This window comes from Diadema setosum, chromosome 5 (genome assembly GCF_964275005.1).
Source record: "Diadema setosum chromosome 5, eeDiaSeto1, whole genome shotgun sequence".
Classification (NCBI taxonomy): Eukaryota; Metazoa; Echinodermata; class Echinoidea; order Diadematoida; family Diadematidae; genus Diadema; species Diadema setosum.
This window is the reverse complement of record NC_092689.1, coordinates 26,474,794-26,500,866: the sequence shown is the minus strand read 5'-3', so window position 1 is coordinate 26,500,866 and position 26,073 is coordinate 26,474,794. Positions and strand designations below refer to the sequence as shown.

The 26,073-nt window shown below is 38.9% G+C and overlaps 1 protein-coding gene across 1 annotated transcript; it reads right to left on the bottom strand.

Moving 5' to 3' along the window:
* Positions 1 to 1,623: 1,623 nt before the first annotated feature.
* On the bottom strand, positions 1,624 to 26,027 carry LOC140228813 (protein lin-54 homolog). Its single transcript, XM_072309087.1, has 11 exons — positions 25,970 to 26,027; positions 13,152 to 14,005; positions 11,765 to 11,978; positions 10,574 to 10,695; positions 9,644 to 9,823; positions 9,165 to 9,280; positions 7,814 to 7,888; positions 6,682 to 6,922; positions 5,128 to 5,327; positions 3,308 to 3,483; positions 1,624 to 1,723 (listed from the first exon to the last, which is right to left on the bottom strand). Exons 2-11 carry the CDS (start codon positions 13,905 to 13,907, stop codon positions 1,707 to 1,709), a joined length of 2,097 nt encoding a protein of 698 aa, XP_072165188.1. The 5' UTR covers positions 13,908 to 14,005; positions 25,970 to 26,027; the 3' UTR covers positions 1,624 to 1,706.
* Between the last annotated feature and the right edge of the window lie 46 nt (positions 26,028 to 26,073).

Below are 26,073 nucleotides of genomic sequence, written 5' to 3'. Positions count from 1 at the left end.
ATGATCGTCACTCAGGGAGACTTTAAAGGGATGGTATAGTTTCAGTTGAGATGGGGGAATCAGATATTAACTTCTTGTGAGATAATTAGAAGCCACTTTTGAAATATGAAAGAGCATACAATTCTAAGAGGTATTCAAAATTTGTTGGATGAAAATTGATTTTGAAATGGCTGAGATATCCAAACACAAAGTCAAACAAAATGGTCCTAATAAAAGGTGTGCCACCTTCTATTAGGATCTCTTTGTTTCTGGATATTTAATTCATTCAAAACCAATTATCATCAAATAAACTATGAATTCCTCTTAGAATTGTATGCTCTTTCATACCTATCATAAATGATATCTAATCATCTCACAAAAAGAAAAAGGTGACTCCCCAATCTCAGCCACAGCTACATCATCCCTTTAATGTGCTCTTGCCAGGACATGACGAGAAATGTTCAACTTTTCTGAGAGCCTCCTGCACAATCAGGAAGACCTTGGCAGCTCTGCATTACACTTGCACAGAGACACTGTAAGAACATATTTGTTCTCCTAACAAGCCATATATTATAAACAATTCATTCCCATCTTCATGTGTGGGCCCTCAAATATACTCACTGGAGAAGCTTATTCTCATTACATGTTTCACATGCTAGAAGATCATGAGAGTGTGACATACAAAGCCCCATGGAAAGATTCTTTCCATTTTCATATCATGTACATACAGTGGGAGTACAATCGCACCGTTTCCCTGTTTATCTCAAGCGATCAGGCAACATGCCTAAAGCTGGTTTCCCACTGTCATGGAATCCGCTACGCAAACCATAATTGGCCATGAGTAGCCAAACGAGGAGTTTTTGTTTAAATGTGTATCACAATTTGCGCCACAATTGAAATTGTGGTCTAAATCGTGGAGTATTCATGGTGATAGTATCAGATCTTATCAGATCATTTCAGATCTTGATGTCAGTTGTGGCAATCGCGATGATCGTAGCTAACTTTTGGAAAGTTAAAAAACTGTCTTCAATCAACACGACTGCCGAGACTGACCTCAAGATCTGATAAGATCTGGTACGATCACTGCAATTTCTCCACAATTCAAACCACGATTTCAATCGTGGCGCAATGATAGACATAAATAAAAACTCCATGATCAGCTACTAATGGCCAATTGTGGCTGCACAGCAGATCGCGCAACAGTGGGAACCCAGCATTAGTGTGTATGAGACCAGTGCTATAACACGCGACCTCCTCACAGAGTACTGTACACAAAGAAATTTCAGTGCATTTAAGTTTGTCTGATTTGTAGTCAGGGCTCCTCAACTGGTTTTTCCTTTGTGCTCCGCCAGTGGGTATGGCATGACTTGTATTTGAAATAGCACAATCATCATAGTCCAAGGGAGCTACATATTGGTGTCTTGATGTTAACTTGGTAAAAAATGTGCAAATTTCTCTCAGTGTTTCCACTGCAAGAAATATTCCACATTAACACATTTTCCTACATGAACTTGTCAACAGCACAAGGGTGCATGAACTCTAATCCTAATCAGGCACGGGGATATTGAGCAAATCATGTCCAGTGATATGTACTCCTGTCCTCAAAATGTTGACGAGGTTCCTGGTAGTTACAGAAAATAATTCTGTATCATTTGCCTCCAATTCTAGTCATGCTGCCATCTCTTTGAGAAAATTGTCTGATGCTGCATTTTCTGAAATGCATGGGCTTATTCTGGATTCATTCCTGCAAAGACAAGAAAAGATAAGAAGAAATAAAAAGTGCAACTGGCAATATACAAATTTTTAAACTAGAGTTTGTAATCATGTGACACATTGCATGGTATGGTGTAACACTATATTTACCTCTGCCACGGGAGGAAGTTATGTTTTTGTTACCGTTGGTTTGTGCGTGTGCATAATAACTCTCTGGCCCGAATTCACGAAGGTGGTACAAATGAAACCATGGTTTAAACCATGGACAAAAACCATGGTGCGCCAAGTGTTGCATGGAATATTTCGTTACGAAATTGGTAATTTCGTCAACAAAATGACCGTTTCATTAATGAAATTATCATTTCGTGGACGAAATGTTCATTAAGTTACAAAATGTTGTCATTTCGTTACAATATAATCATTGCATCGACGAAATGACTGATTTCGTAACGAAATATTCCATGCGACACTTGGCGCTCCATGGTTTTTGTCCATGGTTTAAACCATGGTTTCATTTGTACCACCTTCGTGAATTCGGGCCAAAAAGTTGTGAATGGATTTGGATGAAACTTGCAGAAAAGGTTGAGAATGACACAAGGAACAGATGCTTAAATTTTGGTTGAGATCTGGGAATTTTTATGGATTTAGTGAAGGATTTTTTATATTATGGCAGGTAGGGTTCAAGCTGCATATTTTTGAGGTTTTCATACATGCATTAGAGTGCGTGCTTTAGTTTCTGGTCCAGGGAAAGGTGCACCGCATAGATGACACTGATGTAATAAAAGGCTTCTATTTTATTGGGAAATCAGATGAGTTTCAGCATGTATGGGAAGAAGTCACTGATCTCTGTGGAAGAACAAGATCAGTGGTGGAAATGAGCTGCTTGGTAAAGGGCTGCGCTCTCAAGAGTGCTTCTCTGGTTTTGTACGTTTTCTTGTATACTGGGTTATGATTTGCTTTAATACTGAAAGTCACTTGCACTGCCTGATATCAAGGCACACACAAATCAGATGTACCATGGCCTACTTGCTGTGTACAGCAAACAATCATATTGTTCCTTGAATTCTGTTAGGTAAGCAAGATCTTTATATCTTATATTTTCAGTGTGGGGGCAGAAACCGGAAAGACAATTTCTCTCAAGTCTGTTCAATATACCAAGTTTGTAAACCAAATTTTTGGATTGGTCCCCAAACATAAATGGCAAATAAGACAAGACTATGCATACTGCCTAATGGTGTCTCCACATGTATACCTAATTCTCAATACAAAGTGGTTAGAAAGTAAACATTGCACTTATTACCCTACACTTGTTTAAATTTGTCAATAACTGGTTGAGTCTTTTTATTTTTCCTCCACTGTAATTGTTCTACGAGTCACACTGGCACTTTTGTGACAAAGTCTTCATATATGTTTCTACAATCATTTAGTATATCACTGGGGACTGGTGTGATCCCTTCATACTGGATCACCTGAAGAAAAGACACCTCAAGAATCAATCCACTTTGAATGATACTCAGAATCTTTCTCAAATGTACCACGTAGGTTAAATTCCTGTGTTGGATGTGGACATAATATCACCCATCCCAACTAACTTCTTCATGTAATAATATCCCACCTTTAGTTTTACTAGCTGAGTGGATAACTTGGAGGATGCATCTGCCGAATTCTTCCAGGATGAGGGACTCGGCCAGATTTGACGGGTGACTGCTCCTCTCGCTCTCATCAGCCTGGGCCATCAGACACTGCAGCGTCGCCTCGGCAACCTCCTTGGTGATGAAGGAGAAAGGCAATCTGTGGAGAAGAAGGGAGAAAATCTCACTCTTTCAGTACCATCAATGATTTCTGCCACCCCCCACTATTTTCTTGCACCATACATAGGAATACATAAGGTGTCACCACTTTGCCCCCCCCCCCCCACACACACACACACTTGTGGCACTTGAAAAATTAAACCTTGATGTGTGAGCGCGGTAAGGGTAAGGCCTTTGAGTTTGTGCTGAAGACCTTTTTCATTTTTGCCTGTCAACTGATGAAAAACGGAAGCGCCCACCCCCCCCCCCAACCATCACTTCTGAAAACGTGGCTGTATACCTATGAGGGCAAAGGTCAACTACCAATCACCCATCACGTCCTGTGATATTTTTGCTGTAGAAATTATCGCCTTGTCCTCATTCAACTGTTAACTCTGATTTTTTCCTCCATATCCTATGTTTGAGAAATTTCAGATGGAATTGGTTACTTTCGACAAATTTGCACAAGTAAAAATAACGAGAGACCCGGGGGTCTTGCGCTCACCTGAGTATCGCAAATTCACCTTCCACACAGTCTCTAATCTAAATTACACATAGCACTACCACAGCTTATTGCTTACAATTTGAGAAAAAGAAGACTTAAAAAGATTCCTTAATTTGGGTTTTGTCTGCCTCTCCCCCACCCTCTTTCAGGCATTATGCTCCAGTTCCCCCCTACCCCACCCTGGTGGGGAATTGTGCCCATGTATTTTATATCACCCAAGTGACAATACCTGCCAAGTTTGTGAAAATTTGACCATGCATTCTAAAGAAGAAGATGAAAATGTACACTTAAGGCCCCAATCTTTGCAGTACATAAATTTTTGCATTATTTCATGCTACTTCCGGCTAGTGCAATTTCTAGAACATGAAAAAATATCTTCACAATTTTCTCTGCACATTTTTAATTGGTTTAAACATGGGCATCGTCAGTGGTGCCTCCATGGTACGATTGCATTATTTCATGCTACTTCCGGCTAGTGCAATTTCTAGAACATGAAAAAATATCTTCACAATTTTCTCTGCACATTTTTATTTGGTTTAAACATGGGCATCGTCAGTGGTGCCTCCATGGTACGATTGCATGTGTGAAAGTGTGTGTGTGTGTGCAGTACTTGTAGATTCTGTGCAGGCTGTACACTCAAATGGATCAGGCAGCACAACTTTTCTGTGAATGGATGAAAATATACGAGTATAAAGCAACTGCACTGCGCAAATTCAAGAACTTGCGAATCTGTTCACGAGCTGCTCAGTGCAATAGATTAATCATGCCTATGCAAAAATATCGGCATCTATAGTAGTTATTTTTTTCCCCTCAATATCTACTGAATGAGGTGTGACAATATTCAAATGACGCACAGGTCTCAGTACGACAGTCGGAATTGTGCATAAGGCAACTATGGAATGCTTAACCCACGAGACAGTCGAGTGGGTTTAGGCTAAATTCCATAGTTACCGCTTACACACTATACTTTGACTGACGCAAGAAAAGACATGTGCGTCATATGCGTTATAGAATGGGTCATTTTCTTGCCAAAAATCAATTTTCCTGCACTGCTGGTACTTAATGACAGTAGACTGTGAGGACATCCTGAGAGGGTACAAAAAATATGTATCAACACTAATCACATCTACCAGTGCTCACCTCTCCCCTGCATCACTAAACTCCTTGGTCTTGGTTGGGTAATCCTGCAGCTGTGAGGAGAGCTTTGTGCGGGCGGCCGTCTGTTGCTGAACCCTAACCTCTGCTGCATCGGCCAGGTGCATCAGGGTCTTGCGCTCGGGGCTCTCTTCAAAGTTCTTGCAGCCGACACACTTACAGATCGACGAGCACAGGATTTTTGCCTGAGTGGAATCGATCATGAAGCCTTCATGTTAGCTCCACGTCTGGATTTATCTACTTACATCAGCCCTATGCAAGCTATGAACTCTAAAATTAAGTCCTCGGTATTGAATCAGTAACAGAGGTCCAACCCAGGTTCTGAATATGACAACATTATACATTTATAATGCAGGCTAGCAAAGCTGGAATAACTAGAACTATCACTCAATGTGATTAATACCCCCACCTAAAACTGAGGGAGTTAGCTCGACCAGCAATTATTTTGTATGCTTTTTATCTAATATATGTATTTTGCTTACTGTTAGTCACATGTGCCATATCTCAAGTCCAGTGCTCAAAAACTGAGTAAGATAAATAAACTGGAAATTTCTATGATTTTCATCTAAAAATGCTGTTACCATGGCAACACCATGCTTGACATTAACAAAAAATGATGCTTGCAAAACTATATATATCACAGCCATCACATGCGAGGGGCGGACATAGGCTATGAAGAACTAAACAAACAATGGATAAGTGGTATTATAATCATTATTGCTTGTTAAAAAACAAATTGTCAATGTGTTCCTGTCCAAACCTCATTCACATAAATTATGCAAGGTATCATCTCTCATTTTTGTAATGACAAAAATGTTATGCTATGTTTATCAAATATTTTCTGACTACTTTCACCAAATACACACCTGCTCTTATTCTAAATTGTCAACTGAAATGAAGCAGATCTTCAAACTGACATTAATGATAAAAAAAACAAACAAGGCAAGTGCCATGATGTGTCTCGCCCATTCGCGTACAAGAAATTGTACGTGAATGGGATACAACAGGTAAAAAAAAAGAGATATAACAGATAAAAAGAGACATAAAAGGGTAAAAATTTATGGCAAAAAAAGAAACGTGCCATAAAAACTTGACATTGGGCCCTTAAAGTTCATTGACCCCTGCCTGTGACCTTTGACCTTGTGGTGACCATCCACTCCCCAAGGGACATCTACCATCCAAGTTTGGTCACAAACGGACCTATGGCTCAAAAGTTATGACCCATAATAGAAACGCGCCATAAAAACTTAACATTGGGCCCTAAAGTTCATTGACCCCTGACTGTGAGCTTTGACCTTGAGGTGACCTTCATGTATGGTAAAATGTGAAACTTTGCATGACCCCTCTTCCCTCGAAGTTTGATTGCAATTGAAGTCCAGAGTAAAGAGTTATTGAAGTTTTTGTAGCGTTACGGACAGATGACGGACGGATGACGGACGGACAGACGCCGCAGGCGATCCGATCCCTTAGTCTCCCCGCACCTCCGGTAGGCTCGACGAAAAATTAGAGAAATCAATCTACTCCTCTCCATTCCTTTACCTCGTAGCATTCACAGTAGTTCTTGAGGCAGCCCGAGCGCTTGCAGTTGCAGCCCTTGTTGTGCCGCCTGTTGCTCTCCCCGTTCTGGCCCTTGCCTATCTTGGGATGGAAGGCCAGCGGGTTGCGATCCAGGCAAGCTTTGACAGCCTTGGTTCGCTCCTCTTCGTGGTCTAGGTTGTTCAGGCAGTTGTGGCAGTTGCAGTTGCGGCAGAACTCACCATTGGCAAAGCAGTCACAGTACCTGTGTTTTTGTAGCACAGTACGAGAATAGGATATCACTCTCACAATGGTCGACATCATTAAACCCGAAAACATTGCCATACTGGTATAAATTTTGTTCATCTGGGTAGGCACAGCTGGTGGCATTAGATGGAAGTGTTTTTCTTGAAATAAGCCAAACCTTGGCAGAGGTGCAGGTGCAACATTTTTACAAAGTTCATAGATTCTATTAGCTACAGTCTGTATCAAGATTAGGAGTCTAAATCATAAATTACAATCAGAGAGACAGTATTCTCCATCATCACACCTGATGCTGTTTGGGATTTTTTTTTCTCACTGCTATCTGATGAGTCATAATGAAGTCAGTGGAAATAAGATTAAATCCATAACTTCCAACTACAAAACATCCCATCTACACCTCTGCAGCATCACATTATGGTCAGAACATTCTCATTATCTGTAAATAGGTCAGGAGACTGAGGTATTTTGAGGGAGTTTCTTGACAAATTTGTTCCTTCTGTACTTGTCTCACAGTCAAAAAAGAAGTAAGACTGCTACTTTCATGCATAATAAAAAAAAAAAAATGGATATCCATACAGATGCCAACTGACAAGCTGTTACAACAGTCTGCATGAATAAAACTAAAAGATAGGACAATATTGAGTAGCATGATAATTTAAAACAGTTCTGCAGTACATGTATTGAAAAAAAAAAAATGGGAAAACACCATCTTAGCATATTACCAGAGACACATCAGAGAAAGAAGAAATGAAGAATCACATGTGAACTCTGTTGACTGAATTATATTCATATTGAATTTATTCAATTTTGATCAAGGCTATGTTCTGCATAATATTATAATCAGACAGATAACATATGATGATAAAAAGGTCTGCTGAGACATGAAACTTACAATTTGAGACAAGCTGACTTTGTGCAGTTGCATGGTTTTCGAGGCCGGTTTCCTGATGCATCAGCTGTAAGAAGCCTGTGGAGAAATACAACCAGAATGTAATAACACACAAAAAGATAATGATGATAAAAAAGTGGTTTGTTATGAACTTTTCACAACTAAAAGGTCTATCTGATTATTACTGATGAACAAGAAAAATTACATTTATCAGCATCTCATATAATGGAAAAGTGTGTAATACTCAAAATATGAGATGTAGTCTTGGCTGCTTGTGGTAAAAGATTAATGTTTTGGTTGGATTAGAAATTGGAACTCATATAATCTACTGTTCAAGAAGTGGCACATTCTGTCTTTTGGTTTAGGAGACATTCACTTACACAGTGAAAACCACTAAACATACATGTACATGTAAATTTATAGAGACATTAATGATGTAATAGTTATGAAATTAACCTTGTGATGTCTGTTGTGTTTAAAAGTGCTCAAATGATAGCCAAACACTCCCTTTTTAAAAATTTGTGGCTGAAGTTACGTACATCTAAAAGCAAAAATGACATTCATAAATCAAAGTGCTGTGACCTTTGACCTTGGCTGCTGACCTATCACCACTCTCATCATTTTCACATAAATGATTTTCTGTTTATTTCTACAATGCCTACCACCTTACATCACTGCTGGACATTTCTTACCTCATCACTGGCATTTTTTTACAAAGTAATAACTGGGAATACCCCCCCCCCCCCAAAAAAAAAAAAACCCAACAAAACAAAACAAAACAAAACAAAAACAAAACAAAACAAAACAAAAGCACTGTCATCTTGACCTTGACTTTTTACCAACATTATTTCACGGAAATAATTGCCTATTTACTCCTACTTGTTCTACTAAATCATATTATCACTGGATATTCCTGGATTAAGTTATTGCTGAACTTATGTAATTTGTGAGCAAAGTCAGTGACCCTTGACCTTTGACCTTGAGGGATTTTTGTCATAAGTCTAATTCACTCATGAAGAATACAATTGTACTTGGTCCAGGTATAACTATCTTTGTTGAAATAACCTTACATCCTTTTATCAAAATGATTGAAATTCAGATGCACGCTAATGGTATCGAAAAAAAAACACATTCAGACAAACAGCCAAACGATATGTAAAACACAACATCTGAAACATCCGTCATTACACAAAATTCAATAGGTAACACAGAAATATAATTTCCCCCTCTAAAAATGAACATCATACACATTCCTGCATAAAGAAACAATATAATCCGTATGAGCAAAAGCTACGATGTTCATGTATACACAGTGATGCCCAGAGAGGAAATATATTGTGATAAGGAAACTCACCCATTGCTTGTGGTGTGTTTAGCTGGCGGTGGTGGGGCTGGGGGCTGGCTAGGTGCGCCACTTGACTTGGAGGACGCAGCAGGGATGACTGCCTGGGAGGATTGATTGCCAACTTGCTGCTGGGTTATGAGAAAAAAAAAAATGAGTCATCACGTAAATATGACATTGATACATTGCTGACAGCTGACAGCCGAGAGTAGATATTGGTTTTGTCCAGTCAGATCTTCATTCAGACTATACAAATATGCACAGAAAGACAGGTTCATATTTGGAAAGAAAAAAATAAAACAAAACAAACCATGACATAGATAAAATACACCAGAACAAAACCTCACACAAAGTGCCCAAACTCTACCAGGTTTTACAACATCTCATGGCGACATTACGAGAAGGAGGTATAGAAATTCCATAAACATCGTGCCTCGAAGCCTCTCTGTGTAATGCCAGATTAGAAGCAACATCAATTCTTAACTACTCACCTGGGCGAGATATTGTGTGGGTATTACAGCGTAGCCCTGGAGTAGATTGCCACCTGCTGACATGAGAGTGGTGCCTTGCAGAAGCTTCCCTGGATTGATGATCTTCACTTGAGCGTTGGCAGGCATGATGAATCTCGGCTGGTTACCAGACTGAGCTGGTGCTGTGCTCTTGGCTGAACTCTGGAGTGAAAGTACAGAGAGCAGTACACATTGGTTTTGAGATGATTATTTTAAAAATACACACACATGAAATAAAACACCTCTTTATCTGAACCCTTTGTCATTCCTAGGAGATGGTGCCCGAGGGTGCCTCTTAGCTAAATACATATTTGGTATTGAAATGATTCTGACTGCCAATACAAAGTACGTCTGATTTGTGTCAGATAAATCTAACTGCAATGAAGATGAAGAAAAAAACAACAACAGAATTCTGATTACTTGATACTCAAATAACATATTAATTAAATAAAAGGTCTGTGTAGCCCCATAGATGCAAACTGCTGTGTAAGTGTGGAATTCAGTTTGTCTGCTTTATTTATCCAATTGCATGAACGAAATCATTATGACAAAATCAACAATGTTCACATCAAATCAATATTGCAAACAAGAGTACTTTAAAAGGCATGGATATGATTACATGTATAACACCCTGGTATATAAACATACTAATTTCCTCCCATCTCAAGATATAAAGGTGGAGTAGACCACAATTGATAAGCAGTTTGCTTGACTCCGATAAAGCCTCTAGGCGATCTTATATTCTTTGTAATTCTCCCTTATTTTTAACTGAAGGAATTCTGTCTTCATGGTATTGAGAGAGGATTTAAAGTCACCCTCCCAATTTCTGTTGTTGGCTTTTTTTAATGCAACAATCACAAGTGTTTGACGGCTGTAGCAGCTTCACGACAGGAAAGGAATAGACAGCCATACCTGGGCAGGTGCAATAGGGACGTTGACTGTTCTCTGTGAAGAGCTGCCGGCTGATGACACCGTTGTGACAGCAGGGGCTGGAGCTATTGGTTTAGCATTGGCCAGTTGTATCATGGATTTCGCTTTGTGTTAAAGTAAAATGCATACAACAATAATCATAGAGGCTTTGGCATACAAAACATTGGCAGTCCAACAATACACATACAGTGGAACAAAATTGATTCTTAATTCCCAAAACGACATTTGAAAAAAAAAATCTTTCCTAGATAATACACTTATTTAAATGAAAGGAATATGAAGCAACATAGACCAGACAACAAATGGAACAGGAAGGACCAAATGCTACAAGTACTGACAACTTCCTCCGAATCATGCAAATATAATCACAGATTCTAAACAGTGATGGGATACATATAGAATCGGGTACACTACTTCTGGAATTCAGAAGACACTTCCATCACTCAGCTGACTAAAGTTTCTTGAAGAAGGGCATTTTTGTCCATAATATCATAGAGACACAATTTTAAAAAGAGTAAAGTATAACACAGATATTCGGTAGATCAATTCAATCAAATGTTATTTCTAGTGCCATAAATCACTCAACATTAAGTGAATTGTAAAACAATGTGAGAAACTAATGGAAAGGTTCTATCATGACGAACATATCATCTGTATCACTACAGAACACATTCAGAATTGATTTTAAGGCAAATACTATTTGAAGCTGATCAAGAACTGTCACAGAAAAACCCTATCGGTAGGCATGACAGCATAGCATTGATGAATTTCTACTTGTATAACTTTGCATAACAAATAATTTCTAACTGAATGACAGTTGGATGATCATTCACAATTAAACATGAGATCCTCAAACTTGAAGTATTTACCTGAAGTATTTACTTCACTGTAGCTGAAACTTTGTAATCTTATTTTAGATTTAAACAGCTGACAACTGTAAAGAGCCAAGAAAAAGTATACTTTGAATTCAGATTTCCATCAATGTAAAGCACTTTTTTCATCTGGATAATGTCATTGCACCATGCATGTTCATGTCTGAGACAAACAACAGAATAATGAGTAGATTATTTTGTACTAAGAGTCAATGGTACACTTTTATTGCTGTCTTGATAAAAGTACAAGTTGGTTCTCATAAACTGCTTCACGTCATCTACTCAAGGAATGGACTTGTACCTTGTGTAGTTGTGGTGGTAGCATTCGTAGACACCGTCACAAGTCTGACATATGGGAACTTTGTCCCTGACATGTTGACCGCTTGGACATTTGCCGGAGTGGTCAAGTTTCCTGTTGGCCTAATTGCTGTCACTCCAGGAGCCAGCTGCTGCTGCGGTTGACCACTAGGGTGGATTTGAACTGGTACCGGTGATGCTGCAGCAATGCCAGGAACCTGAAAAGGACAGCATTCCCAGTTAAAAATGTGCAAAACATTTGTTATGCTGTTTTTTTTTTTTTGTTTTTTTTTTTTTGGGGGGGGGGGAGGAGGACATTGAATTATGTTTGTATGATATCATGTTTTTTTACACAGGATATTTTTTAACCATCCTTGTCAAAAAGATATCAACAACAACAACAAAATTCTATACTTAACCTGTTGAAGACGAGTCCTGGGTATACAGTTGAACCTCTCTTATCCGGCCTCCCTTTATCTGGATCTCTCTATTATACGGACGCAATCTCGCCGTGATTTTTTTTTTTTTTTATAATTACGGGAGGAAAGGGGGATTCCCAACTCCTTGAGAACTCCTACACAAACACACATGAATTACATATACTTGATACATTTCTTAATGATTATTTAGGGAAATCATCCCAAGAATTTATAAAAGAAAATGATTTCATTCTTGCAAACACAAACCTCTATTTTGGGGTCTGTTACTGAGTGTAACAATGAAAAGGTTGCAGTATACACATTACTACATGTGGTACTACAATGGGCTACATCAGTACATGTGTATGTATATGTACATGTATAAAGCATTGAGTCTCCCGTATCCGGCCAAATCCCTTATCCGGATGAGCCCCGGTCCCGACTTGTCCGGATAAGAGAGGTTCAACTGTACTCGGGTAAGCGTCTATTGGAAATGCGTGTTGTTACAAAATCAGTCTGTCCTCAACGGGTTAAAAGTATTAATTCACACTTTCTTCCCATGGCCACTATGGGGTACTACCAATGCAACATTTACAGTTGTACTATGACCAGAAAAAAATGATGACATCTTGAACTTCATATGACAAACATCATGCACAAAAGCCAGGAGCATCACAAGAAAACCACTGGTTGGTAATCCTATGAGTAAGGATGCCTTTAGGATAGGAATATTATGAAAGCGTATCTGGGCAATTACCCCCAGAGGGCAATTACCCCCCGGCTAAATATTGGTTAGTGGTAAGGTTAGAGTAAAGACTAGGGTTGGGTTTAGGGTTAGGAGTTTGGGTAAGGGTTAAGATTAGGTTCAGGATTAGGATTAGCATTAGGGCCAGGGGAAGGGTCCGGGGTAATTGCCAAGGGGGTAATTGCCCTAGACCCTGATGAAAGTAATGAGAACTTGATTGTACTTACAGAAGAAGCACCTGCTGTACTTATTACATTGACAACCTTGGCCACGGCTCCAGAACTTAAGGTGATTGTCCCTGGATTACCGGTAGTACCTTTCACAAGAATGGTCTGCCCCACTGGAGCGGACGCCGGCGCAATCTTCTTTGGCGTCGTCGGACTCGCCAGCGTGATTGTCTTGCCAGGGCTTTTGGCAGGAGGTAGTGCGATCTTATTAGCGAGGGTGCCAGTTTGTTTACCAGGCGACGAAGACAAAACAATGTTCTTTGGAATGGAGCTCCCTTGTGACACAGTTATGACCTTGATGGGTGACCCACTGGGAATTATTTGTTTTCCATCTGCAGTTTGCAGAATTTGGATCTTTGTCCCCGTGCTTGGTCCCGACGCAGCCGCAGCAGATGCCGAGGGTGCTTTGGTCCCAGGTGTCCGTGTGATAACCACTTTGGTTATGTTTTGTTCCGATCCCGAGGAGGCAGAAGCAGGAAGAGCTCGCTTAACTGCCTGCAAAAGGGCCTTCTGGTCACCATCGCTCTGAATGATCATCCGCTGGCCAGACAGATTTGCTAACATCTGGGGTGTCAGAACTTGGACCGGTGTTGGCTGTGATATTGGCACTGCTGCTGTTGCATTAACTGTGACTGTAGAGCTGTTCTGCACCGCTGCCTTGTTAGGACCCTCATCCTCGGTCTTTATGATGATATTCTCGGGCGCTTCGGTGCCACCATTCGTCTCTCCCGTCATGTTCTCATCCGCCGATGACATGCTGAACGCGTTACGGAAAAACGAAGTAGACTGGGACTGGTGCAGACTTGACAGATGTCATCTGGTCATTCTTCACCACAACTATCTCATATAGTTACCTGTAGAATGTAAGATGGAAAATCAACACGTTTTATGTCATTAATCACCATTTGTATTCATCCCTAGCCCAGTTTACTGTTATTCTACTTAGCATTGACCATTTTCACAGCTACAGAGTACATGTAGTGCAGTAGAAATGCAACCACGCAAAATTAATACTGAACCACAGAGAAGTCTATTCATATTTAAGTCCCGTTGATTAAAAACACACTATTGTACATGTAGGGGTATAAGTAACTCCTACCACAAGGGGTGAAAAGGCAGGTTAAATATGAATGCAGAGCACAAGATTCTGTATAAATTCTCAATGGCATCAGACTCTTGTAATGTGTGTGACGTGAAGTGGGGTAATCGCAGCAATCTATAATGGAATATTGTACACATATATATGTAATATCTCATTAGGAGCTAAATAGATCATGAATTTTACCTCCGCCCAGGAAGGAAGTTAAGTGATTATCAGCGTTGGTTGGTCTGTTTGCAAAAAGTTTTGAACGGATTTGAATGAAATTTGCATGAAAAGTAGATAATGAAAAAAGGAACAGATGATTAAACTTTGGTAGTGATCCAGGAATTTGTGTGAATTTTTAATCTTTTGGCATATTATATGTAAGGTCAATGAACTAGAAAAGTTCTAGGAGGTGTACTGGAAGTTTACATAAGCTTACTACAGCGTGTGCTCTGCTCAGGCAAGGCGCTGCATAGCTGGAAGCTGATGACATATTAAAACAAAAGGCTTCCAATAAATATATTGGGAAATTGCATGCATGTATGGGCAGAAAAGAGTTGCTTGCTTAATGGAGGTCTGCACCATCAGAGTGCTTTTCTAGTTTTCTTGGTGGCTTTTCTGTTTGCCAAAGAAGGAGATAAAATAAGCCATGATTCATTTCAATTAGATAGGGCGATCAAATTTCTTTGAAAAGAACTATTATGTGCATGTGAGATCTCACTACTGTCACTTGCACAATTTGTACTTATAAGTACATTACGTTCAATATGAATATTTTGTTCTATATCTTGGACATGAAGAAGAAGCATGTAAAGAAACAACTAGAAATGTTGCTATGGCTACATGTATGCCTCCAACATATTGTCGCCGGTCACACGAACCGACGAATCCCTCAGGTTTGCGTAAGAATGACAATTCGAGAAAATCGCGTTTGAAGTTAACCCATTTTTGACTTATGGTTGCTACACTTTCATGTCTATAATTTCCAATTATTTTTGTAGTACATCAGACTTCAATTCTTGCTCTAACTTGTGAAGTTTTTATCGAATTGTATTGTTAACAAATAAGCGGGAAATCGTCAAAGAGCTGCATGCATGTATTTTCGGTCTGCACAGAACGTTGTCATTTTCCATGTGTGTCCATATGTACATGTACATTGAGCGTTGTCATTGTCAACGCATGTATTACATAGTACGCGCACTGTGCGCGCGGTCAATGAACTGTTGAATCTCAAAAACTACACGCAAGTCAATGCGCACTGATTCGTCGGTTCGGTGACCGCGCGTACTAGTACGTGCGGTCACCGAACCGTCGAATCGCATGATTGTTTAACACACGCGTCTATGGGGAAAAAAAATAATTTTCACAAATGGAATTACATACTTCTACAAAAGTGATAACTACGTAAAAATTACACCGAATTACACACTGAGAATTTCAGAATATGTAGTATGGAATGTCTACTATCGAAATGAGCGAAAATCTCAAAATCGAAAATTTGACCCAAAATCGAGTGATTCGTCGGTTCGTGTGACCGGCGACGATATTGCAATCTTCGCGTAATAGGTCTACAGTACAATATATTGCCAATCATGTGGGACAACAATTTCACACGTTTTGCAAATAATCACTATCTGGTATTAAATTATACACCAATTTTCATTACAATACTTTGAGTCACTTTAATAAAAATATGGATAACAGGTAAAATTTCAGCATGTTCACTTGACCTCTGATCCCATGGGAATGGCCCAAAATTTTCCACACATAATCACCGTTTGTGCAGTAATGCACACACAAAATTGTTAAATACATACCAAATTTAGCTGTAACGCTGCTCAGTGTACACACAAACAATCATTTCCACAGCATGGGGAATCTAGTAAAATTTCAGCATCAAACAGTGTACGATTTCAGCCTGACTTTTGACCCTTGATCATTGACCTCTGATCCAAACGTTCAAGGAGAATCAATGCTAGGAATGTCAGGCAAATACAATGTAAATGTATAAGCACCAAGTGTCATGAAGATACCTTGAGCCATTTCAAAGATATTGAGGAAAATATTGAAATTTGGCATTATAACTTGACCTTTGACTTGTCAAGTTTGACTTTATGACCAAGAGCTTTCCCAAGAGAATCCCAATCTGATAATACATTTACACACTAAGTTTCATGAAATTGCATTCAAGCACTGTTGAGATATTGATAAGCATAAGAGGAAATACTGAAATTTGACCTTGACCTCTGACCCTATTACCCAAAACTTCCCTTAAAGAATCTTGATCTGGCCATACATAAAAATAGCAAGTTTCATGAAAAATACATTAAGGCACTGCAGAAATATATGGGAAATAACAAAAATTTAGCACTGGACCTTGATCATTGACCTTGAGCGTGCATGCCCAAAATGTACATACAACTTTGTCCATCCATACATCCTCTGTATACAGTGTACATGTGCGCAAGTTTCATTTGGATTCCTCAAGCAGTTCATAAATTACGTGTTAACGGTGTATATCATCAACAAAATCAATTACGGACAGATGGATGGACGGACAACCCAAAAACATTATATGCCACAAGCGCTACTTTGTGGTGCAAACATTAAAAAAGGGGAGGGGGAGATCCAGTGAGTGTAGCACTCACCTTGGAGTATTGCCAGTTCACCTTCTAAGCATTCTTGCAGACTGATACCCTCAATAAGAACTTGGAGTTTTTGGTGTTTTGTTTTGTTTTTTTTTTTGGGGGGGGGGGGGGGGGGAGAGGGCCTCCAGGGGGCATGGTGTCCATTCACATATTGTACCACACTGTTGATACCTGACAAGTTTGTAAAAATTTTCACCATGCATTCAAAAACGAAGACCAAATGTGAAAACTGGTCCCCAATATGGTGGTAGCTGCAAGGGGTTCACCCCTGGATCCATCATAAACAAGCTCCAAAGTACACTCTCTAGTGTACATTTTATTTCTTCAGAGCATTTCTGGTTTTAAAGAAAACAATTATTTTTATAGCTTCTCTACTTTGGGGGCTCTGGGCTGCCAAGGAGGTTTTCAAGAAGAACTTTGTAAATGTGAAAACTGGGCCCCAATCTACTCCCCTCCCCCTCAAACCCGAGGGAGGCATCCAGAGATCTGCCATGAACAAACTTGGAACTACAGTCATCAATGTACTTATTCAAAAAGCACTGACTTAGCTCTACTTATAGATCACTCCTAGTTCTTTGGAACTTTAGAGCTTTTTTTTTTTTTTTGTGGGGGGGGGGGTGCTACAAACTTGAACACATTGAGATCTTATCACCATAGGGATGCTATATGCCAAGTTTGGTGAAAATCCATTATGGGGTTTTCAAGAAGCTGAAATTGTGAAAAGTCTATGCACGCTTGACAATGCATTAAAGGCACAACGCACAACACATACAACATCAGACTATGAATGATTGCAATAGCTTGGCTTAGGACAGCTAAGAACCAAATCTTTCACTGTAAGAACTTTATAACTCAGCTACCACTTCCCAATCACATTAAGATATTCACAAATATACATTTACAGTATCAGTAAAACAGGCTGCAACCAATGTCATGCAGTTATTACCATAAAGTACAAATGTACCATACAGTCGAGTACATATTACATTTCTAAACTTTGCACCAGTGGCATGCACCAAACTATGAATGCACTGAATAGTTTCCAGTATGTGAATGCCACCATAACGTGTATACTATGCTATCAAGTACCTCAGACTACATTTGTTTGATGTGACAATGTACTGTGCTATAAGATGTAGTCTCAGCCATTAAAGTGATAGAGAAACAATACTAGTAGCTCAGTTTTCAGTATCTACAATTACAACTTTGTATGCACAGTGCAGTACACTGTACAATTATGTATGTGTATACATGTACATGTAATTATGGAGGATCCCACCTCTGTGGTACATCTGTATGTACTGTACATATTATGTGTATTAATTCATCTCACTACATTGCCTCTTTTCCAAAACTAGAAATGTCGCTGTAGCGACTGGTTATACCCCCGCCAAACAACATTTCATAAGCTTTGGTCAAAAAACTGAGGAAGTAGTTAAATCCGCAAGATCTTTCCTTGATCTTCTGCCATTAATATGCTGTTACCATGGCAACGTACTTTCGGGTACTGTCGAAAAATGCGTCTTGCACATCTACAACCAAAGGCACACATCTGTACCAAGTTTCATGGAAATTGGGCAAAAACTGAGGAAGTAGTTTGCAACACAAAATTTTCATTCATTTTGGCTCATAATATGTGAGCTGTTACCATGGCAACATACTTTTTGTCACTGTCAAGAAATGTGTCATGCTGACCTATATCCTAAGACAAACATTCAATCCATGAGAATTGGAAGAACACTGATGAAGCAGTTTTGCCATGAAGCATTTTGCCCTATATTTTACCAATAACATGCCGTTACCATGGCAACACACTTTTTGCCACTGCGGAAATATGTGTCTTGCACATTAACATATTCAGATGAACATCTGTACCTAATTTCATAAAAATTGATCAAACACTGTGGGAGGAGTTCGCGACGCAAGATTTGTACCCATTTTTGCCCATAATATGCCGTTACCATGGCAACGTACTTTTGGGTACTGTCAAAAAATACGTCTTGCACATCTACAACCCAAGGCACACATCTGTGCCAAGTTTTATGGGAATCGGTTGAAAACTGAGGAAGTAGTTCGCGACGCAAGATTTGCAACGGACCGACCGCCCGCCTGACCACCCCCCCGACCGCCCGACCGTCTGCCCGACCATCCGCTGATTCCTATATACCCCCTTCAAACTTCGTTTGGTGGGGGTATAATGATAGAAAAAAGAAATTTTGCAACAATGCATCTTATTTGGATTACTGAGTATACTGGGTGATTCAAATATTCCACCTTGACCTCGGATCACAACCTTCACAAAAATGGGTTAATTAATTACCTCCACAAAGGGAAGAGGTCATGTTTTCATTGGCATTAGTTGGTTCGTTTGTCTGTGCGCAAAATAACTCAAAAAGTTGTGAATGGATTTGAATGAAACTTAGGGCGGACGTCCACTTGGGCGCGGACAAGCCCCGGAAGGGTTGCGGAAGCAAATTTTGTTATTTCGGCATCCTGTCCGCGACAGACGTGGAATAACTTTGTGAATCGCCTTGTCCTGGGACATTCCTAGGACTGTCCGCGGACTGTCCGCGGACTGTCCGCGGACTGACTGCGGACTGTCCGCGGACTGACTGCGGACAGTCGTAGGAATCACTCCGGAATAACGCGAAATACCTCGGAATATGCTAATCGTAGCCGGGCAGCGCGGAAACATCTAGGAATGCACCAGGAATGAACGCGGACAATCAGGATACCTTCCGGACAACACAAGTTAGGCATGCGGACAAACTGCGGACAATACCAGGAAAATGGAAAGGTATAAATTTGGGGCTGAGTTTGACTTTTCCTCATTTGACTGCTAGCCGTCATTGATACTCCTTGTTGTGCTTCCGCAGTAGCTGCTGATATTATTGATAATGATTGGTCAATATTATTTTACAAATATGACCACCAAAAGTCGAAGAATAGGATTGTCTGCATGTCGGCTGAAGACTCATTTGTATTGTTTTTTATTTCATCTGGGAGAGCAATCTTTTCTCTGCCTACAGTCACATGAATGATATTCGCAAACTTTTTGAACCATATACGTATATATAATATACTTTATTCCCTTTTTTTAGACCTGTGCTTTATTCATTGTGAAGTAGATACTTGTTTTGTCTGATACTTCTGCAGAGCATGCCAATTAACTGACCCTAATCATAAAATTTGTTTTTCTTTCTCTCATTTTCACTCTTGTGCATCTCTAACTCTCTCTTATTTTGATCTCTTTTGAACATTTTGCAATGATTCAAGTCCGAGAAGTTTTTTTTTTTTTTTTTTTTGTTTTTTTTTTTTTTTTTTTTAATTCTGAGAGCTTACTAGCCTATTGTCAATGAATTGTAAAAATGGAGAAATATTTTTAACTTACTTTAATCGACTTTTTTTTTTTGGGGGGGGGGGTTCAGGTGGGCTGTCAAATTGGACAATCGAGTTTATTTGCAACTAAAACAAAAAGAGAACATAAAATCATTAGGTTATAACAACTACAAAAATCATTCAGGTAAAGAATATTTCTGAAATGATTTGTGATGCTTAGAGTGTACTTAAGTATATACACTAAGCAAAAAAAAAAGAAAGAAAGAAAGAAATTAAACAATTTTTCGAGTTCATAATTTATTGCTTTTTCTCCCATATTACTTGAATTTTATTTGATAATAAATTCTTCATTTTCCTACATTATCTTTAGCTTTCATTGTTAATTTGAGCTTCAAAGATATTACATTGTAATGAGACCACAGGTGTCTTTTTTCAATTGAATTCATGCTTTTTATTATGATGAATTTGTCTTTTGTTCTAATATATTGTATCATTAGAGAGCATTTACGTATGAATAACAACTTGTTCATCTTTATATAATACATTAACATTTAGCAAAAAATTCTATGCTTTTTTTTCCGAGTGTATTTCCATCTACTTTTGTGATTTTTCAGCTGGGCTAGCTGTCACATGGGACAGCCTATTTTGTTTGCAAATAAAATAAGAAAACAACATGAAGGAAAATGTACCATAGTAAGTAATGGGAACCATGAAAGTCACTCAGATGAAAAATAATTTCTGAAAAGATCAAATCAACATAAACTTACGAGGAGGTTAGGAGGGCTGATTTCACTTCATTCAGGTTGCTATTGGCACAGTCTCTACTATACCTTCTTCTTTGCCTTCTGGGACCGGGAACTCCTTAGATTTACCTGTTCTTCATCAATAGACGACAGGTGTGCCTGTGATGGGGATATTTGCATGGGGGCCTCGCCTCCCGCTTTCTTGCTCTTTTTGCGTTTCATCGCGGAAAGTGTCGACACTTTCGTGTCTGGATCACAAAATTTCCGCATCGGTTCCGGACACTTGCATATATAGATCCGCATCGGCTCCGCGCTGTCCTAAAACATTCCTGGTGTCTTCCGCTTTCATTCGCGAAGCTTCGCCACACCGCGGGATTCTTTCCGGAGCGTGTGCGGAAGGAGCGGAAGGGTTCCGGACATGCGGGACATCCTCAGGACATTGTCAGGACAAGTCGCCGAAGGTGTCAGGAAGTTCATTTCCGCGTCCAAATTTTGGTCTCGATCAAAATTTGGACGCGGAAATTTTTCTCTCTCCCGAAGGTGCGGAAACGCCCGGACATGTTTAGGACAGTGAGCGGACACGTTCAGGAACGTGCGGACAGGTTGCCGAAGGAGTGCGGAATACCAAATTTGCATTCCGGGTCTTGTCCGGGTCTTGTCCGCGCCCTAGTGGACGCCTGGTCTTACAGGGAAGTTGAACATGACACAAGGAGAACAGATGATTAAATCTTGGTAGTGATCATGGAAATTTTATGGATTTTATGAAGGATTTTCAATATTTTGATATATAGACTTAATGAGCTTGTGAGTTCAAGCTGAATATTTTTTTTAGGTTTGCATACTTGCACCAAAGCATGTGCTTTAGTTTCTGCTAGGGCGAGGCATGCCCATGCAGCTAGAAGTTGATGTAACAAAAGGCTTCTACAATGTATATTGGGAAATCAGGCGATTTTCAGCATGCATACATATGGCATACCTGCCAACATTTCAAGATGAAATATCTTACTTGTGGATTGCAAAAATCTTATTTTATATGCAAACTGAAGTTAAAAATCTTACTTTTGGTCAAATCTTCAGAAAATACACATGAAAGGTATATCTAAATATTTTTTAAAAATCTGATTTCTCTGACAGAAAATCTGATTTTGCTATTTTTAACGTAAAAAATCTTACTGAATCTGATAAAATCTTACTAGTTGGCAAGTATGATATGGGTGGAAATCACTGATCTCTATGGAAAAACAAGATCAGTTGTGGATATACATGTAAGCTACTTAGCTGAGGTCTGCACTCTCAGAGTGCTTCTCTGGTTTGTTTTGAAATACTGTTGCTACAGTACTTACAAAGTTGTAGCATGCATTGTGAGACTTCAACATACACTGTACTGTACATCTAATGTAAGATTGTAATGTAAAATACTTTGTATGATACACAAGATATCTATGGATTTATTTTGCCAAACAACAAATGACATGGAAGAATTTGATTTTTTTTTTAAATATATAATTGCTTGCCTGATTACATAATAAAAAATATTGCCCAAATTCTGAGTGCTAATGGCCTATTAACATGTTCATAGCCACATGCATTACACAATGACTACATTAAAGGACAAGTTCACCTTCATTAACTAAAGGCAATGGGAATAATATTACCCATAACATATATCAGTATTGAGTCAAGGGAATGTGTACTTTTTTCAAAAGATGAAATTTTGTGAAAATCTCTTTATACTGTATTTTCCTTACATTGTTGTACGCATGTGACATCATACACTGCAGTAGTCTTCTCATCCAGCGGTGACTGCACAAAAACTTCAAAAATTCATAACTTTTGAACGGATTGTCCGATTTTCCTCAAACTTTTAATGATGTGTTCTACTAATATTGCTACATTCTCTCAATCCTTATGTTAATGAAGGTGAACTTGTCCTTTAAAGACTCTTATCACTGCACTGATATGTATACACACTGTATCATCAAGGGAAATTACAGGATTTGCTCTCAATACTTGTACCAGTATACAATCGTACCCCTTGCTTTTGCCATAGTTTGTGTCATGGCCAAGGGTTAAATGCCCTGTTATTATACCATGTGCATTATTTTCCGAGTTTGAGTCTGATTGCATGGTATAAAATACTTCTTGAGCAATTGCACATACAGTAAAATTTGGACCCCAATGGACCAGTGGAAAGTTGTGATCTAGGCTCGGAGGTAAAATTACACACAGTCAGGAGTGCAAGGCCGAGTATAGAATATTTGTATGACACAAACATGTTCCCAGGGTGTAACTTCATGCATTCACAATCTGCAGTGAAGCTCCAAAGTGAGCAAAGTACATTGTACATGTGAGTATTAAAAGACAATATTGTACTTTGTTTCCCTGGTAAGAATGGGCAAGTAAAATGTTGCTACATACAGTAACTGTACTTCATCAACAATGAGAAAATTGTAAAGCACTGGCATATTTCACGCCCATATAGACTTGTAGTTTTTTTGGAGGGGTTGCAGGAATTTAGTACAATGTAGTACAACTTTTGATATGATGATGCAGTTTTCTACAGCTTTCTTTGGTTCATATTGCCTTCATTTTTTTTTCCATTTAAACGATGAACATTTGTTGTTGCACACTGAATTGAACATGGTACAAACAACATCCTTCTTTTGTTTCTTCGAACCTCAGAGGAAATATCAAGATCTTTACAAAGGGGTATAATACCTGTGCTGTGTGAAGTGATTCTACAAAGATAGATTTACAATGTTGTATAAGTACACTGTATAAGTGAATGGTCATCTATCACAGAAATAACCAGGTACATGGCAGTTCAACTGGACTGGATATTTTCTTTTCAGCATTTAAAAGTCTCAATATTAAATGAAAGCAAGATATCATTCAGAGGGGTGAAGATTTAGCATCAGTATTTTTCAAACAAATGGGAAAACCTGTTAATTACTGCATAAGTATCACCATAGTCACTAGAGAAACTTCAGATCAATATTTTATATTAAAAGCAGCAAATACAAAATCAGTGTTGGTTTCTCTGCATGTGCATGCTGCATAGATGCATAATAAAATTAGTCCAAATCATCACTATGTAACATGAAATCTGGACAGGGTATTGGGCACCTTGGACTCTTTTCATGGCATTGGTACATGAGGTTGCTCATACAATGTACATCTGCACTCAGACAGCAGTCTTAACATCTAATTTATCCCTGCCTGTTTCAGCAATGTACAATGTTTAAACATCAGAAAATGTTAGGTTGACAAACAAATGCAATTAAAATCTGAAAGATTTTGTTTTTCATAAAATTGTGTGGTTTTCTTTTTTTTTTCTTTTTTTCTAATCCAAAATTATGAGAAAAGGCAACACTTTTGATGGAGGTTGAGTAAAAATGGGGCTTGATATACATTGTATTTAGTGGAAACACTACTAAAGATCAACTCAAACCTACCATGTAAGTCTAAAAACTAAGGGGTCTGGAATCCAGCAAAGACTGTATTCTTTTTTCAAGTTTCTTACCTTAATACAAATGTAAGCAATATACGTGTACAGGATTGGAAATGTTACTTCTAGCTCTGTGTGTGGTACTTTGTGTGTGTGTGTATGTGTGTGTGTGTGTGTGTGTATGTGTATATACATTATACAAAATATGTACACATTTGAGTATTTCACTTTATGGGGAAGGAAAAGGTACAAAGGGTACTCTAACTTAAAAATCTAGTACTGGAATATTTCTGCCATCTGAGCCACTGAAGATGGATAGCAAACAATTATATTTGTACCCTCTCTCCATAGGACTTTAATACTATTAAATAACTCCCCTTTTTAAGGCTTTCCGTCACCCAGGTACCCCAACCCTAACTCTATCTAGATTATCTACATATGTAAGTACAGTAGATATCTAGAGATCTATATCAGAGTTGTCCAAAGGACTCAGAATATTGCATGAAACTTCTCACCTTTTTCTGTTGTTTGTTTCAGTCTGAGATCCACTTAGAGTGTAGCTTAGGCTCCTACACTACATTTACAAAGTTTTTTTTTTAGGCCCAGTTACACTGAATATGATTCTTCTTTTTTAATTCTCCTTTAATTTGGGAAGACACCGCAGCCCATACATGTGCGAGATCTTCATGGTCCACAGCCTGGACGTGCCCTGGCCTGGTGGTTGAGAAGTACTGTCCCAACGTTTAGGTCGTTAGAACACTACACTACAGTCACTAGGCGCATAGGCAAGGCTTGAATATTGTAGGGTTTTTCTTGAAATAATTTTTAGATCTCATGTTGAACCTGTACCTGGATATGTAATTCTAGACCTCTTGCCAGAACATTCTAATATGTAAACATCAACCTTGTTCAATTTTTGTATTTACATCTATACATTCAAAACAATGTAACACGTTAGTCGTTACATGTCCCTACCCGCTTCTTACAGACAGGCAGGGATGTATTATTAAATTGAATTTTACATGTGAAAATGGTTTGTGATAAGAAATTGAAATTGAACTGAATTGAATTAAATTTTAAAGATTAAAAATGCGGACTTATATGGCACAACCACAAGCAAGGGACCACAGCAACACTCGAAATGATACACATTATATTAGCAGTGGGGAGGAGAATACCCTCGGCCTCGGTGTCTTCTTGCACACCAGTGGTCACCAGACTGATCAGTACAGTACGTTACCTACCGACGGTCTATACACGACCTGCTGTGTCACTGCCGGGTACCACCGGTGCAGTCACCAACATGACTGCGGTCAGTTCGCTCCCTCGCCTTCTGGGCATACACAATACAATACACTCGATGCACTCCAACTTCCTTTTACGTGGCGCATAAGGCACCATAAAAAACGAGCAAGCCAGTTATTATTTCATGAATATTTACTTTCAGATATTACTGATTAGTATTTTAGTAGGTGAAAGCGGTAATCATATCTATGATCAACCAAAAAATAACACGGTAAAAAATAAATAATATGAAGACAAGGAGAAAATCTTACGGAATTTATGGGCATCATCGGTCAACATTTGTTCAAAATCACGCGCCGCCTATTGAACATATCCCATTGTAATAATGTTGAGGGTACAGATGATAGTGTAGCCT

What these genes read in the sequence shown, in the direction of transcription:
- LOC140228813 (XM_072309087.1), bottom strand. Translation starts at nt 13,907, where the DNA reads ATGTCATCGGCGGATGAGAACATGACGGGAGAGACGAATGGTGGCACC. An exon ending in TACCACCACAACTACACAAG is followed by an intron (nt 10,696 to 11,764) that starts GTACAAGTCCAT and finishes TTTAACACAAAG; the next exon opens with CGAAATCCATGATACAACTG. An exon ending in AAGTCAGCTTGTCTCAAATT is followed by an intron (nt 6,923 to 7,813) that starts GTAAGTTTCATG and finishes ACAAAAACACAG; the next exon opens with GTACTGTGACTGCTTTGCCA.